The sequence below is a fragment of the Epinephelus fuscoguttatus genome, linkage group LG5 (genome assembly GCF_011397635.1).
Source record: "Epinephelus fuscoguttatus linkage group LG5, E.fuscoguttatus.final_Chr_v1".
Classification (NCBI taxonomy): Eukaryota; Metazoa; Chordata; class Actinopteri; order Perciformes; family Serranidae; genus Epinephelus; species Epinephelus fuscoguttatus.
The window spans coordinates 36,886,279-36,899,222 of record NC_064756.1 but is presented as its reverse complement, the minus strand read 5'-3'; the positions used below and the strand labels follow the sequence as shown (position 1 = coordinate 36,899,222).

At 41.0% G+C, this 12,944-nt stretch overlaps 1 protein-coding gene across 1 annotated transcript in view; it reads left to right on the top strand.

The window, feature by feature from the left end:
- Positions 1-5,289, top strand: part of gpr4 (G protein-coupled receptor 4) — a 76,366-nt gene extending 71,077 nt beyond the window's left edge. The window contains exons 3-4 of the mRNA XM_049577523.1: positions 322-586; positions 4,257-5,289. Coding sequence (XP_049433480.1) covers positions 322-586; positions 4,257-4,975 — 984 coding nt within the window. The 3' untranslated portion in view covers positions 4,976-5,289. The remainder of the gene's footprint in view (positions 1-321; positions 587-4,256) is intronic.
- The last annotated feature ends 7,655 nt before the right edge of the window (positions 5,290-12,944 follow it).

Below are 12,944 nucleotides of genomic sequence, written 5' to 3'. Positions count from 1 at the left end.
AAATGATTTGCAGCTGATGGAAACATACACACATCTTTTGCGTTTTATTTCCTGTCACGTATTAAGTTTGCATAAAGTGCAAACACAGACACTGTTTGCCTCATTATCTTTTCACTGACTGTTTAACTTGTATACTGTACAATAGCACAGAAGCTGAACAAAACACTGTTATACCTCTGTCATTGGACGTGCATATTTCTCTTTTGATCCATTTGCTTATCTAAATATATAAATCTTCATCCCTTTAACATTACTCATTCCTGTCTCCTTATCTGCTCTTTATCTTTCCTTTCCTTACCTTCATCACGTTCCTCTTTGCAGGTACGGCAACGCAATGAGCTTGGCATCTACCTGATCAACCTGTCGGTTGCTGACCTCCTCTACATCACCACTCTTCCTCTGTGGATCGACTACTTCCTGCAACGCGATGACTGGATCCATGGGCAGACGAGCTGCAAGCTCTTTGGCTTCATCTTCTACACTAATATCTATGTCAGCATCGCCTTCCTCTGCTGTATATCACTGGACAGGTATCTGGCCGTGGCATATCCTCTGCGCTTCGCCAAGGTTCGACGAATCAAAACAGGTATGTTGGGTTAATTTTAGCATTTCTTCTGAAAAAATAAAAGATCCACCCTAAAACAAATTCACAAAAAACTAATTATTGTTTAAAGCCACAGTGTGTAGGAATTTCTCCCATCTAATGTTGAGATCATATATTGCATTCAAATGGATAGCGCACTCTAGCACCTCACTGTTTCAAACGTGTATTGCAACAACGGTAGCTGCTGTGTACCAAAAAGCTATGATAACAATCACGTCGAAACAAACCAATCACGTCTTGTCTTTTGACGACTGACAAGTCTCTCAACCTCACACACCTCATCCCTCTCCTCGCAACATTGCGCCGCTAAGAGCTGTTAGCGACCAGCGCCGCTAACAGCGCTAACAGCTAACAGCGCTGCTAACAGCTGTTATTGGCCAGTGCCGCTATTAGCCGCTGTTAGCTGTTGCCACTGTTAGCCACTGTTAGTTGTGATTGCATTACCTTTCTCCTTCAGCAGCTCTCTCCACCTGGGAAAGGCTACCCCGATGTTGACCCTCGTTTTTTGAATTCGCCAGTCTCGTTGCCTTTTTGATTCCCTTTTGTGCTTTCTTGGCAACGAGGATTCCGTCTCCCACCTTATTTTCAAACACGAAAGTAAATAGTGATCAACTTCCATTTTTTTTGTGCATGACTTCCAGTCAGCCACTTTCCCTCATGCTTTCCCTTACTGGAGCTAACGGTGCAAGCTATTTTTTTTTTCAATTTTCAGTTGTTTATTAGGCAATCAGTTAGTTAGTTAGTCTGTGTATTTTATATAAATAACTGTGCCCACGTTTCAGTTATAACGGAAATTTATTCCCTCTAAACGCGAATATGCACGTCAATCAAAAACTATGAACCAAAAAAGCACAGTCTATCCAAGTGAGACAAACTGCTTGATCCCCAGCTCCAGTGTACCAGCAGAGAACCTGTAGAACCGAATCAGCGAAAAACACACTGGGCTACACAGCCTCTCTACCTGAGCAGCTGAAGCTGCGGCTTGCACCCTCAGCATACAGACACGCAGACGGTGCTTCTGCATGCCAGCCAAATGTGTGCACAACTGTGAGAAATAAATATGTGAGGTGTACGCTGCTTTTCTATCTTTTTTTCCTTTTCTTTCTTTCTTTCTGTCAGCGACATACACTCCTAACACAGGACGGGTTGTTTTTGTTGACTGAGTTGATTATTAAGCCATAGTGATGCGCGGATCGGCTCTGATAGCACCCGAATCAGCATGTACGCATCAACCATCCAGCCGTTACAACATGATTGAGCTAGCAAAGCAGTTTTGTGTTGCTGTGTGTGGTATTTATTCAGTTTTGGGAAATCACAATGTCTAGAAAGCATCAGTGGCTGCAGCTGACAGGGACAGCTAACAGCCTAACGGCAGCAGCAAGCCTCCCGTTGTCGGATACGACATGAAAATACTCCAGTTCGCTCAATCATGTTGTAACTAAGACATCCTTTGGAAAAAATATTTTTTTCACGGACCATTTATTGAGTTATTGAGTTACAGACACCGCTAACAGCTAACGGCTAACGGCTAACAGCTAGCCCAGCTAATCTACGATAACCATGTTATTAATTACAAAGAAAATGTGCACTCAGAAATAGTAATGTTTGTTCAGTCATTGTGTTTATAGACTTTACAAATATCAGATTAGTCTACACGGTGATATAGTGACGTGAAAAATGTGACATACATATATACATATATATATATATATATATATATATATATATATATATATATATAGCTAAACTCAACAAGGTAAACAACAAGGCGATTCCCATTTACACAGTGGTCAAGAGTGCTGGACCAGAAGTGTCGCACAAAAAAACGGAAGCTGGCTGCGTTCTGTTTTGCCTCCATGTTTCCATGAAAAATAAGGTGAATATGCATGATCCTGCATTATGCTCAAAGAGTGGGACTTTGTTATGCTGCAGTAGTGCTGAGGTAGTGGTGAAGTGCCTCTTGCTCCTCTCCTTCGGCTTCTCAGTCACGCAATGCTGGCCTGGCTCTCAACGAAAACACCGAAGGCGGGGCTGTATGTCCCTTGCTGGCAGATGTATTTTCAAGATGGCGGAATGTTATGGAAACCCCCAGACGACTTGCCCGCACAATGTACAAACAAATCCGAAATTCTCCCTTTACGAGAATAAGTCAGATTATTGGTGGAGGTAATAGTACACCAATGATGACATATTTCATGAATGTAGACATAGAGTTTTTTCAATAAACAACTGAAAATGTTACACAATGTCCCTTTAAGAGGTGTAACTGTGTCATTAACATTTGTGATGGATGAATCTAAAATAAAGATTTATGGGAGGAAAAGCAACCAACTTTCCAACAAAAAAAAGAGTAAGTACTTTCAGATCTGACATACGGGATACTGCATCTAGTACTACATAAAAATACTGTATCTGAAGATTAGTTCTCCAAACCATGCTGCTGCTGAGCCTGGAGGTGATGCATGTCTTCAAGTCTGCCATTCCCTGACATAACAGGAAATTCATTTTTTGCAGAGATAAGATCACTTCCATGTCAAGAGAACTTTTTATTAATAACTAATTAAGTCCCTGTCTACACATACCCTGTATAGATATTTTTGAAAACTGACATTTTTTCCTCTGTTTTAAAAACGAATTCTTTCCACACAACCTTCATCTCCATCCACACTAAAACACAAAAATAACCTATAACATTCACTAGCGTTACCTGTCTTTGTAGTCTCCCTTGACACAAAGGCTGTAAAGTGCACAGGCCACTGTTATCTTTTTCAAAACACCTACTGGAGCTCTCATCACCATTTATTCTGGTTTGATATAAGGACGAAGGAGCTCTGGCAATGCAAAAGTTTTCCGTCTGCTCCTTATCAACACTTATTCCACTCTGGTTCATACTAGTCTAATCCAAAACCATTGTTTCTGGTGGACTAAAACACTGTATAGCACACGCCTTCATTCGTCTGTGAAGTGGTAAAGCAGTACTAAGTTCAAGTGTATAGTCATTAGACTAAGCAGTGCCTACAAAACGTTAGCAAATCAGTAGTTGTTTCTGGCATATGCTCGGCGATGTCATCATTCCCAAAATGCCCTGTTTTAGATGTCCACACAGATAAACAGTAAGCGGAGTTTTAAGAAATCTGTGCCTTAGAAGATATTTAAAGAATCTGTTCTATTGACCAACTCCATTTGCATGTGGACTAGAGGCCAAAACATAGAGGAACACATCCATTTTCAAAAATCTGTCTACATTTAGACAGGGCCTAAACGAGGATGTCTGCTTAAGTAATTACTTTTATTAAACGTAATGATGCACTGCTTAAGCCCGGTTCATAAATGTGGCCCCAGACTATACACAAAGTAAGTTGAGTAAACCCCAAAAAAGCATTTTAGAAGAAAAGCTTCATATAGGTGACAGTGAGGCTCTACAATACAATATCATAAAGTACTGTTTCCTCATGGTAACATGTTTGCCCATTTATGAAATGAATGATTAATCAGGGTTGGTCAAATAAAAGTTGAGGACTCTCTATAAGCTATTTCTGTATCCCATTCCAAAAGCACCCTATTTTCTTTCAGTACAGTACAGCATTCACAAAGTTACTGCAAAGTTTAACATTTCTCACTCTTATTTTCTCCTCTCCTGAACTTCCTGCAGCTATCCTGGTCAGCGCCATGGTGTGGATAATTGAGATTGTAGCCAACTCTGCTCCTCTCTTCCATGATGAGCTCTTCCAGGATCGGTTCAACCACACCTTCTGCTTTGAGAAGTATCCCATGCAGGACTGGGTGGCAGGGATGAACCTCTACAGAACATTTCTGGGCTTCCTCGCACCATGGACAGCCATGCTTGTTGCCTACCGTGGGATCCTGGCAGCAGTGCGCTGCAACGTCTCAACAGAACGCCAGGAAAAGGCCAAAATTCAGCGTCTGGCATTGAGTCTGATCCTGATCGTTTTGCTCTGCTTTGGACCGTACCATGTCCTCCTCCTGGTGCGGAGTATCATGTTTCTAAGGAAGCCATGTGACTGCGGCTCAGAAGAGAGCTTGTTTGCAGCCTACCATGTATCGTTAGCGCTGACCAGCCTCAACTGCGTCGCTGACCCCATTTTGTACTGTTTCGTCAATGAGGGGGCTAGACACGATGTTGGCCGAGCTCTTTCAGCTTTACTCTCTGCAGCTTGCAAAAGAGGCTCCTCTTCCTCACCATCACACGCTGACATACTCAACGCTGGTTCAGTGACTATGGACACACCACTAGCAGCAAAGAAGCAGCCTTGTGTGTACGCAGATGGAACCAAGACAAGCAGCTACAAGACAGAACTGGTGGCACTGAAGGAGGAGTGTCTACAGATGACCATCCTCAGTAGGAAGTGACTTCTATCTGGAGCATTCAGTATGAGATCCAAACTGCTCAGCTCAGTGGATGGAGGAGGTTCCGTACACTGAGAGGGTCTGATGTCTTCTGGCTTGACAAGCTGAAGTCAGATGCATTTATGAGGCTGTAGATGTTTGGGGTCAAAGCTTCCACTAAATAACATTAACAAGCCAGAATGGAAATGAGATTTATGACATATACAAGACATATTGTCTGTAGCCATGGTAGCAGCTCTTGTGAGATTACTTAGACACCAGAAAATTATTTTGGTGAATGAAAAAAATGGGGAGACTACTTGGCTAATGTTAGATCCTTACCTGTGGTGGGGCAAACAGGGTGGCACTTGAGGACTTGCTGTTAATCAAAAGAGTTTATTCTTTGTACAGCGACCCCTTTGGCACATCTGATACTGACAGCTTGTCTAATGTTAGCATTTAACAAGCTGTATTATCATCAATCCCAGAGTGCTGCTGAGGCTGACAAGGATTCTGTCATTAGCTTTAAAGGTATCGTCATTAAGAGCTGGACCAGAGGAAATTTTGACCCACTGGTGGCGCTGTGTAAAAAGTCAGGGGATCACCAAAATCCTCAGGATTCAGCCTTTCACCCGCTAATGTCTGTACCAAATTTCACTGCAATCCATCCAGTAGATGTTGAGATATTTCAGTCTGGACCAACAGAAGAATAGACCAGCTGACATTCCTACAGTCATCTCACTGGTAACTGATAAGGATCTCCTCAAAGCCCGCTTGGACAAGTACCTGGAGTACCAGGAGTAATTTCCAATGCCTAGAAAGACGTTGAATATTTAAGTGGAATTATTTAAACAGACCACATTTTGCATGGCTGGGTATCATTAGTGTCTGCATGGACACCCATCTAGACAAAGGGCAGATGTAGAAGACTGGGGTTTGCACCCAAATTCACCCTTTTGGAATATGGAAGAGGAGCAGAAGGGTAATACAAAAGATTGTAGATTACTGGTCAAAAACATTTTTAAATGGTAACTTTGGTATTTTTCATCGTGGACCCTATTTTCCCATGTTTTTGTGTCTAAGTGTCTAATGGACACAACCTTTTTTGAAATTGGTCCAGTATTGAGTGAGACTGCTGCAGCCAACAAAACAGTCTACAATGTAAGACTGATGGGCAACTGTGCATGTCATGTCAATGTATGTCCGCTAAAAGTTGCTTTGCCACTGACAGGCTCAGATTATTGTTCTAGGTGTCTAACAACATTATGGAAAAATATATTTAAAGAGATAGACCTATATGTTAAAGAGTAAGATCCTTTTTGTTTAAGCAGAACAGTCTGAAAATTGCTATTGCCAAACACCACCAGACTACATTTAAATAAACAGCAATTATATCATCATAAAATGCAATTCATTTAAAATTGACAGACACAAAATGAGACTCATGAAACCATTTGGGTTTGTTTCTTCACTGTTTCAACAATCACCAACTCTGGTTTGGTTGAAATAAACCCATAATTCACTCAGTTAGATATGAAAATAAGCTGTCTCTATACACGCAAAAATTACTGTTTAGTAACAGGAGTTTGGTGGGTTTGCGAACAGTGACTTTGGTGCTGTATCTGGTAAAACAAAAAGGATCCTTTTAATTATATTGTCAGACACTCGCAAAAATAAGCACAAACAGTGGACGTACCTTGATGGTAAAAAGATGACCAAAGTATTTACATTGCTGCCTGTTTTGTCGCTGCTGGCTACCGCACTCTTACTGAATACTGGAATAATTTCAAAAATTCACTCAGACACAAAAAATGGGAAAAAAAGGGTCCAGGTTGAGAAATACCTAAGTTACCCTGCAATGCTTGTTGGAAATGTCTAAACCATTTTATTCGTTTTCTGAAGGAAATAATGAAGCCTAATAAAGTACCTCAGCTCGTAAACTGTGACAGCAAGAAGGCTTAGAGTAGAAGTGTCTCTAATGTTATGTGAGCAACATTTTTTACTTTTACTACAGCAAGCAAACAGCAAAATAATCAAAACTCAGTCCACTGAAATAACAGAGCCAAAACCAAATCCTGCATTCAGCCCAAGTTCAATTTATCAGTAATTTAAACTACATTATGTGGAGAGCACTGTCGAGCACAAAAATATCTCAACCTCCATGAATCCAAACAACGTGCTTCATGTTTGGACTTTGGTAAAGGCACCTGATACTGTTTACAATTCTATTTGCCTCCTAACTTTAACAGTCCCGAACTTCATAAATGATGCACAGAAAACATTTTTTTTTTTAAATTTTCAGACAGTTTTTCCTAATTATTATGCAACAAGTTTTCAGATCTTTTATCCCTAAAGGCGAGATTTGTACATTCCTTCTTGAAGAAGTAACACTCCTGGTGGGTCCATGTTATTGGTCCGACATTCCATTAGTCTCATGGTCCGCGGTGCTGAATGGGTCCTGGTGGGCGTATTTCTGCCTTGATGGTGTGCTGCGACTGGTCAGCTGGGAAAGGCTTGAGGCGGAGCAGGCTCACAGCTTATGTGTTTGTCACTTTCTTTTTCATTTTAACCCACACCATGATCTTTTCCTGACCCTAACCAAGTGGTTTTTGTGCCTAAACCTAACCAAACCTTAACCATAAGGCATCATGATGATTTCAGAACAACGGGACTTCGGAGCAATGGGTTTAATATGGTCGGAACAATGGAATGTTGGACCAATGGGCAGTTCCCCTCCTGGCTGCTAACAGTTTGCCATATTCAGAAACAAATTAAGAGACATTTCTCTGTAATGTCAAAAGAGTGAAGACATAATTAAGAAATACTTGTACTGGATAACGAATATCCATGTAAAACCATCTCCAGTGGTCAGGAGAACTGTGGGAGCATTCAGAACAGCAGTGCAACACTGCTCGTTTTAATGATTTATTTTTAAGAAATAATGATAAATATTCACAACAAACATGTCTCTCCTTTTGTACTTGAAGCTGATTGTTCTTAATGTACATATAACTGATAATTTCCGATCCGCCATGACTAAATTAGCCATATTGTGCCATATATTGGCTACTTTCCTTTATGTGGACAGCTGTCAGGACCTGGCAAAATGGAAATCTTAAAAATTGTTGCTGCGCATTTTTGACGTAAAACTGACATGCGTGACCATCCTTTTCCTACTTGGCAGCTTGTTGTTACAGTAAATCAACACAAAGTGACCAAATACAGCTTTTTTCACAATAGTTGGGATCTCAAAATTTAATGGTAGCTTCTACAACAAAGCGTTGAATACTATACATAAAGAAAGTACAGGTATAGGGGTCATTGCAGACTGGACACAGCTGTCAGGGTAAAGGAAACCTCAGCTCATAAAATCAAGTTTGTAGTTGTCAGCTTGGACTATAAACTTCTTTTTTTTCTTTAAATCATTGGTAAAAAAACAACAACAACAACAACAACAACAACATTTCAAACAAATTGTCTGTTTACATACAGAAAGTCCAGCTATGTGTGCAGATATATAACAATGACATACAAACTTTCCATGTATGGAGTGTTATGGCTCAAGACAGCAAGTGTCCATGTTGTAGTTCCACTGGCCAAAAACAACATTGAAAGGGACAGTTTTGAAAGTGTGTAGGTGATTCCAGCAACATGTTTTTTAATTTTTTTTTATTTTTTTTATTTTTTATGTTGTCTGGCATGAAAGCATTCCTTTTTATTCAGTGCAATGATGTTAAAGCAGATTTTTTTTTTTTTTTTTTTTTTTCTTTTGGACACTTTCAGCTCTCCAGTGTTGCCCTAAACGCTGCTGTGTGGCATTGCTTTTGTTGTGCATCTGCATGTCATGTCTGAGAGAGGACGCACCGGGCTTCAAAATAAGTATTTGTTCATCAGCAATGTCAGTGAGAAATAAATTATACATACAAAATGTTGGGTGCTGCTGTGTTTGTATGTTTGGCACCTACAAGCTGAAAAGGCTGCATGGCAGAAGCAGCTGGATGAAGGTACCTTTTTAAATGGAAATGAATTGAAGGACAGAGACCGTTTATCATCATACTCTGTCTTCCTTTTTCATCTATTGGATTTTCTTTTTCTTGCCCCCATAATTTCCCTCAGTTCTAATAACATTTTACTATTGCTGAAATTGCTAAGATTTGGGAATGCTGTGACAGAGAGGGTGGTCAGATAATCACACAATTTCAAAAGGTTTAGCCAAACTTATTTTGAAGAGAAAACAAGGGCAAACTGTATACTTAATCCCCAAACTGTGAATATCAACATGACAGCTAAAGGCTGATGTCCTTGTCCAACTGTGACTGACTACACTGGCAGTGCTTGCACAGAGGGTTTATTACTGCCTTTTTTGCATGTACTTACTGGACTTTTACATTCAAATAAAGGTCCAAAATTAGCACCTGCCACTCACCAACTGGCTGAAATAGGCCTGCTCTACTACAAACTCTCATCACTACAACATATGAACTGATCGACCACATTTTGCTTTGCATCGACTCTGCACACTAGTGACTGTCAATAATTGTATCGCAATTGTATCCACCATTGCTACGGTCACTCTTACTTTATCTAGCAAACTACCCAACTTCTAATAATCAAGCCAGGTACAACAGAGGGGATTTTTTCTGCAAAGAGACTGCAAGTTTGTGGCCATCAGGCCTAAAAGGAAAAATGAAGGACTTGGTGGTAGAACTGTTAGAATAAATTTTACCGCTCTTACTTCTCATAGAACAGTTTGTATGACATCCTACAAAAATTGCATGCACAACAGTTCTCATGATATTCTACAGATTTTTACCCTATGAAGGACATTACGTCTTTAACATACAGTTACGTAACTAATGTATAGTTACAGACTTACAGAGGTTAGGTTTAGGCAATAAAAGTTACCGTGGTTAGGTTTAGGAAAAGAAACATGGTAAGGACGTACCTTAAAATGGCTTAAAAAAAGTTCACTCAACGTTCACATGGATCTGAACATGCAACTCCAGGGGAAAGTCTGGTTTTTAAGTCTGTTTTTTTTTGTGACTCATCCAACACTCGAACCTGCCTCCATACAAGCGCTCAGGACTTCCTCTTTGTTTACTGCTGTCAGTGCATTGGTCACCTGATTGGAGCCTTTTAAAATATGCGAGATATGTACGGATTTGTGTGCATTACTTTACTTATGGATTAAAAACTTAGTTTTGGGCCCTGAAAATGAATAATCTTGCTAAATTACTGCAAACAAGCTCTTGGTTTGTTGCATCTTCTTGTTTTGTAATCTTCCAAAACAGACAATTCAACAATCACACACACTTTTGGAGCACTTTATGTAGTGATTGGTCAAGTATGAAAAGCAGTTTGAACTTCTGTCTTTAGTTCTCTTTTTTCATTCTTCACATAATTACTTCTACTGCAGGAGAGACTGCTTAAAGGGAAATTTCAGTTTATTTCAACCTGTCTCCTATCGTCCTAAATTTTTTTCAAGTGACTAGTGACATAAAAATAATAGTTAGCATGTTAGCCGTTAGCCTAGATACAGCCGGGGCGCATAGACCTTTTAAAACGTAAGTGAACGGGCAACCTTCAAGTGCACAGTTAGTCCACTAAACAGGCTTTTTTTCCACAAAGACTGCCTCATATCATTGGGATAAATGTCAGAGAACATATAGAAAAGACATAAACGTGTTGTCTTACCTCACCGGTGTGCTGCCATGATTGTTTACATTTAGCTCTGCTTTCCAAAGCGCGGCCGAAATGTATCTCGCGAGCTCTAGATAAAGCCCAGCTGGATACTACTCCAGGTGGAGGTGTCTCGTCCTCGGTCACATCCAGACCTTGAAAATAAGGCTGCAACCAATCCCATTCCTTGCAACAGAGGCATTCCTCTTCTGTGGGCACTGGGGCACAGCATTCAAAGGTACACCACCAATCTCCAGAGCTAAAGCCTTCCAGCAGCCATTCCTCCTCTCTTGTCCTCTACCTGTTGTGCCTCTCACTCTCTCCTCCTCCATTCTTCAATTTCACGAAGCTCTTCGTCAGTGTGTTCTGGCTCAAATAAATAAGGGCGGCCATCAAACTCTGCAAAATCAAATTCCTCCTCCACAAAGTCGAAGTCTGGCAAAAAGTCAGCCATTATTCTATAAATCTTTCATAAAATAAATGAATGAATGAACTTTTCAGGCTACTGTCCGGTTCTGCCTTCCAGCTGTTGCTGTTCTCGCGAGATTTCAGGCACGGTATGAGATCGCTGCTTGTTCTCGCGATATTTCGGCCTCGCTTTGGAAAGCAGAGCTAACAAACATGGCACCACACTGGTAAGGTAAGACAACACGTTTACATGTCGTTTTCTATATGTTCTCTGACATTTATCCTAACGATATGAGGCGGTCTTTGTGGAGAAAAAGCTTGTTTAGTGGACAATCTTTGCACTTGAATGTTGCCCGTTCACTTACGTTTTAACAGGTCTGACACTACTATGCGCCCCGGCTGTATCTAGGCTAACGGCTAACATGCTAACTATTATTTCTATGTCACTAGTCACTTGAAACAAATTTAGGACGATAGGAGACAGGTTGAAATAAACCGAAATTTCCCTTTAAAGGGGAACAGCGTGCCAATGGCAGGGTTTTCGCTCAACAACTATGAACATGTTTTTGCTTTAGACTGGGTAGATGATGCTGTTTGACCTTGCCAAGATCTTAAATGTAGCCAAACCTATATCATAGCAGAGAACACTCATGGTGGTAAATGGACTTGCACTTGTGTAGTGCCTTTCTATTCCTCTGACCACTTAAAGCGCTTTTACACTACAGAGCCACGCTCACCCATTCACACAATTATAGACTGGTGGCCAAGGCTACCATCAAGGTGCCACCTGCTACCTGCTACTCAGTTACAGTGAACATTCATGCGCACTCACACACCAGGAGCAATTTGGGAGTAAGTATCTTGCCCAGGGATACTTCAGCCTGCAGACTGGAGGAGCCTGGGATTGAACAGCTAATCTTCTGATTGGTGGACTACTTCCTGGGCCACAGCTGCTCGTGTGTTGTTCTAATTAGGAGTCCGCAACTCCTCCTAATAGGCTTGACAACTGGGGGTACTTGCACTATGTGCTACAAATCACTCTGCACCAAGAACTCTGCATACCCCTGCAAAACTGCAAGTATCCCCTGGTGACAGATCACAGCACTGACCAGCAGAGAGAGCAGGTCTGGGATGTTGCCAACACAAAGTCACCTTCCTTTCGCTTCACTTTATCCTCTTCCAGACTCCCAGAGCAAAACTAATGACTGACATGAAGGACAAGCTATAGGGTCTCTAAATGCATGTCTGTGGGTGTGTGCATGTACCTACAGTGTATTTGCATGTATTTAAATGAGCGCATTTTGTGTGCGTGTGTGTGTTTGTGTGTCTGTCCTTTCTGTTGTCACCCTGTACAGCAGAGGGAGCGATATATTTACAGCCTGTGCTCATGGGGGTGGACACATTCACACTGTGTTATACAAGTGTAGGTGTGTATGAGGAGGAAGTAGGAGTAATGGAGCTAGACAGAAAATATATATATATTTGTATAACACACAGGAATGAGCATCTGTAAAGGCATACTATAGATATGTGTTTTTGCATATACCCATGTGTGTCTCACTGTATGTGTATTAAAGAAAAAGGCTGGGAAAAGGGAGTGCTCAAGCGAGCCTCTATGTTCTTGAGAGGAGTGAAAGGACATAACTCGCTGTCTCTGAGGGAACATTGTCTCTCGCCCTCTATGCTTCGCTGGTCACCTCTGCTATAGGTCTATATATAGCAGCTCACCAGAGGCCAGGCTGTCATTACCAACAGCTCACCTGATTATGAGAGTGATTTATTATCAAGTTAAGATACAGAAACACCTCTGGGCTATAAAACACATTTGTGCTGTGATGTCCATGAGATATTCAAATTTATTTCTGTCCTGACTATAGCTCAGTAAGAAAGGTAAAACTGGAACATA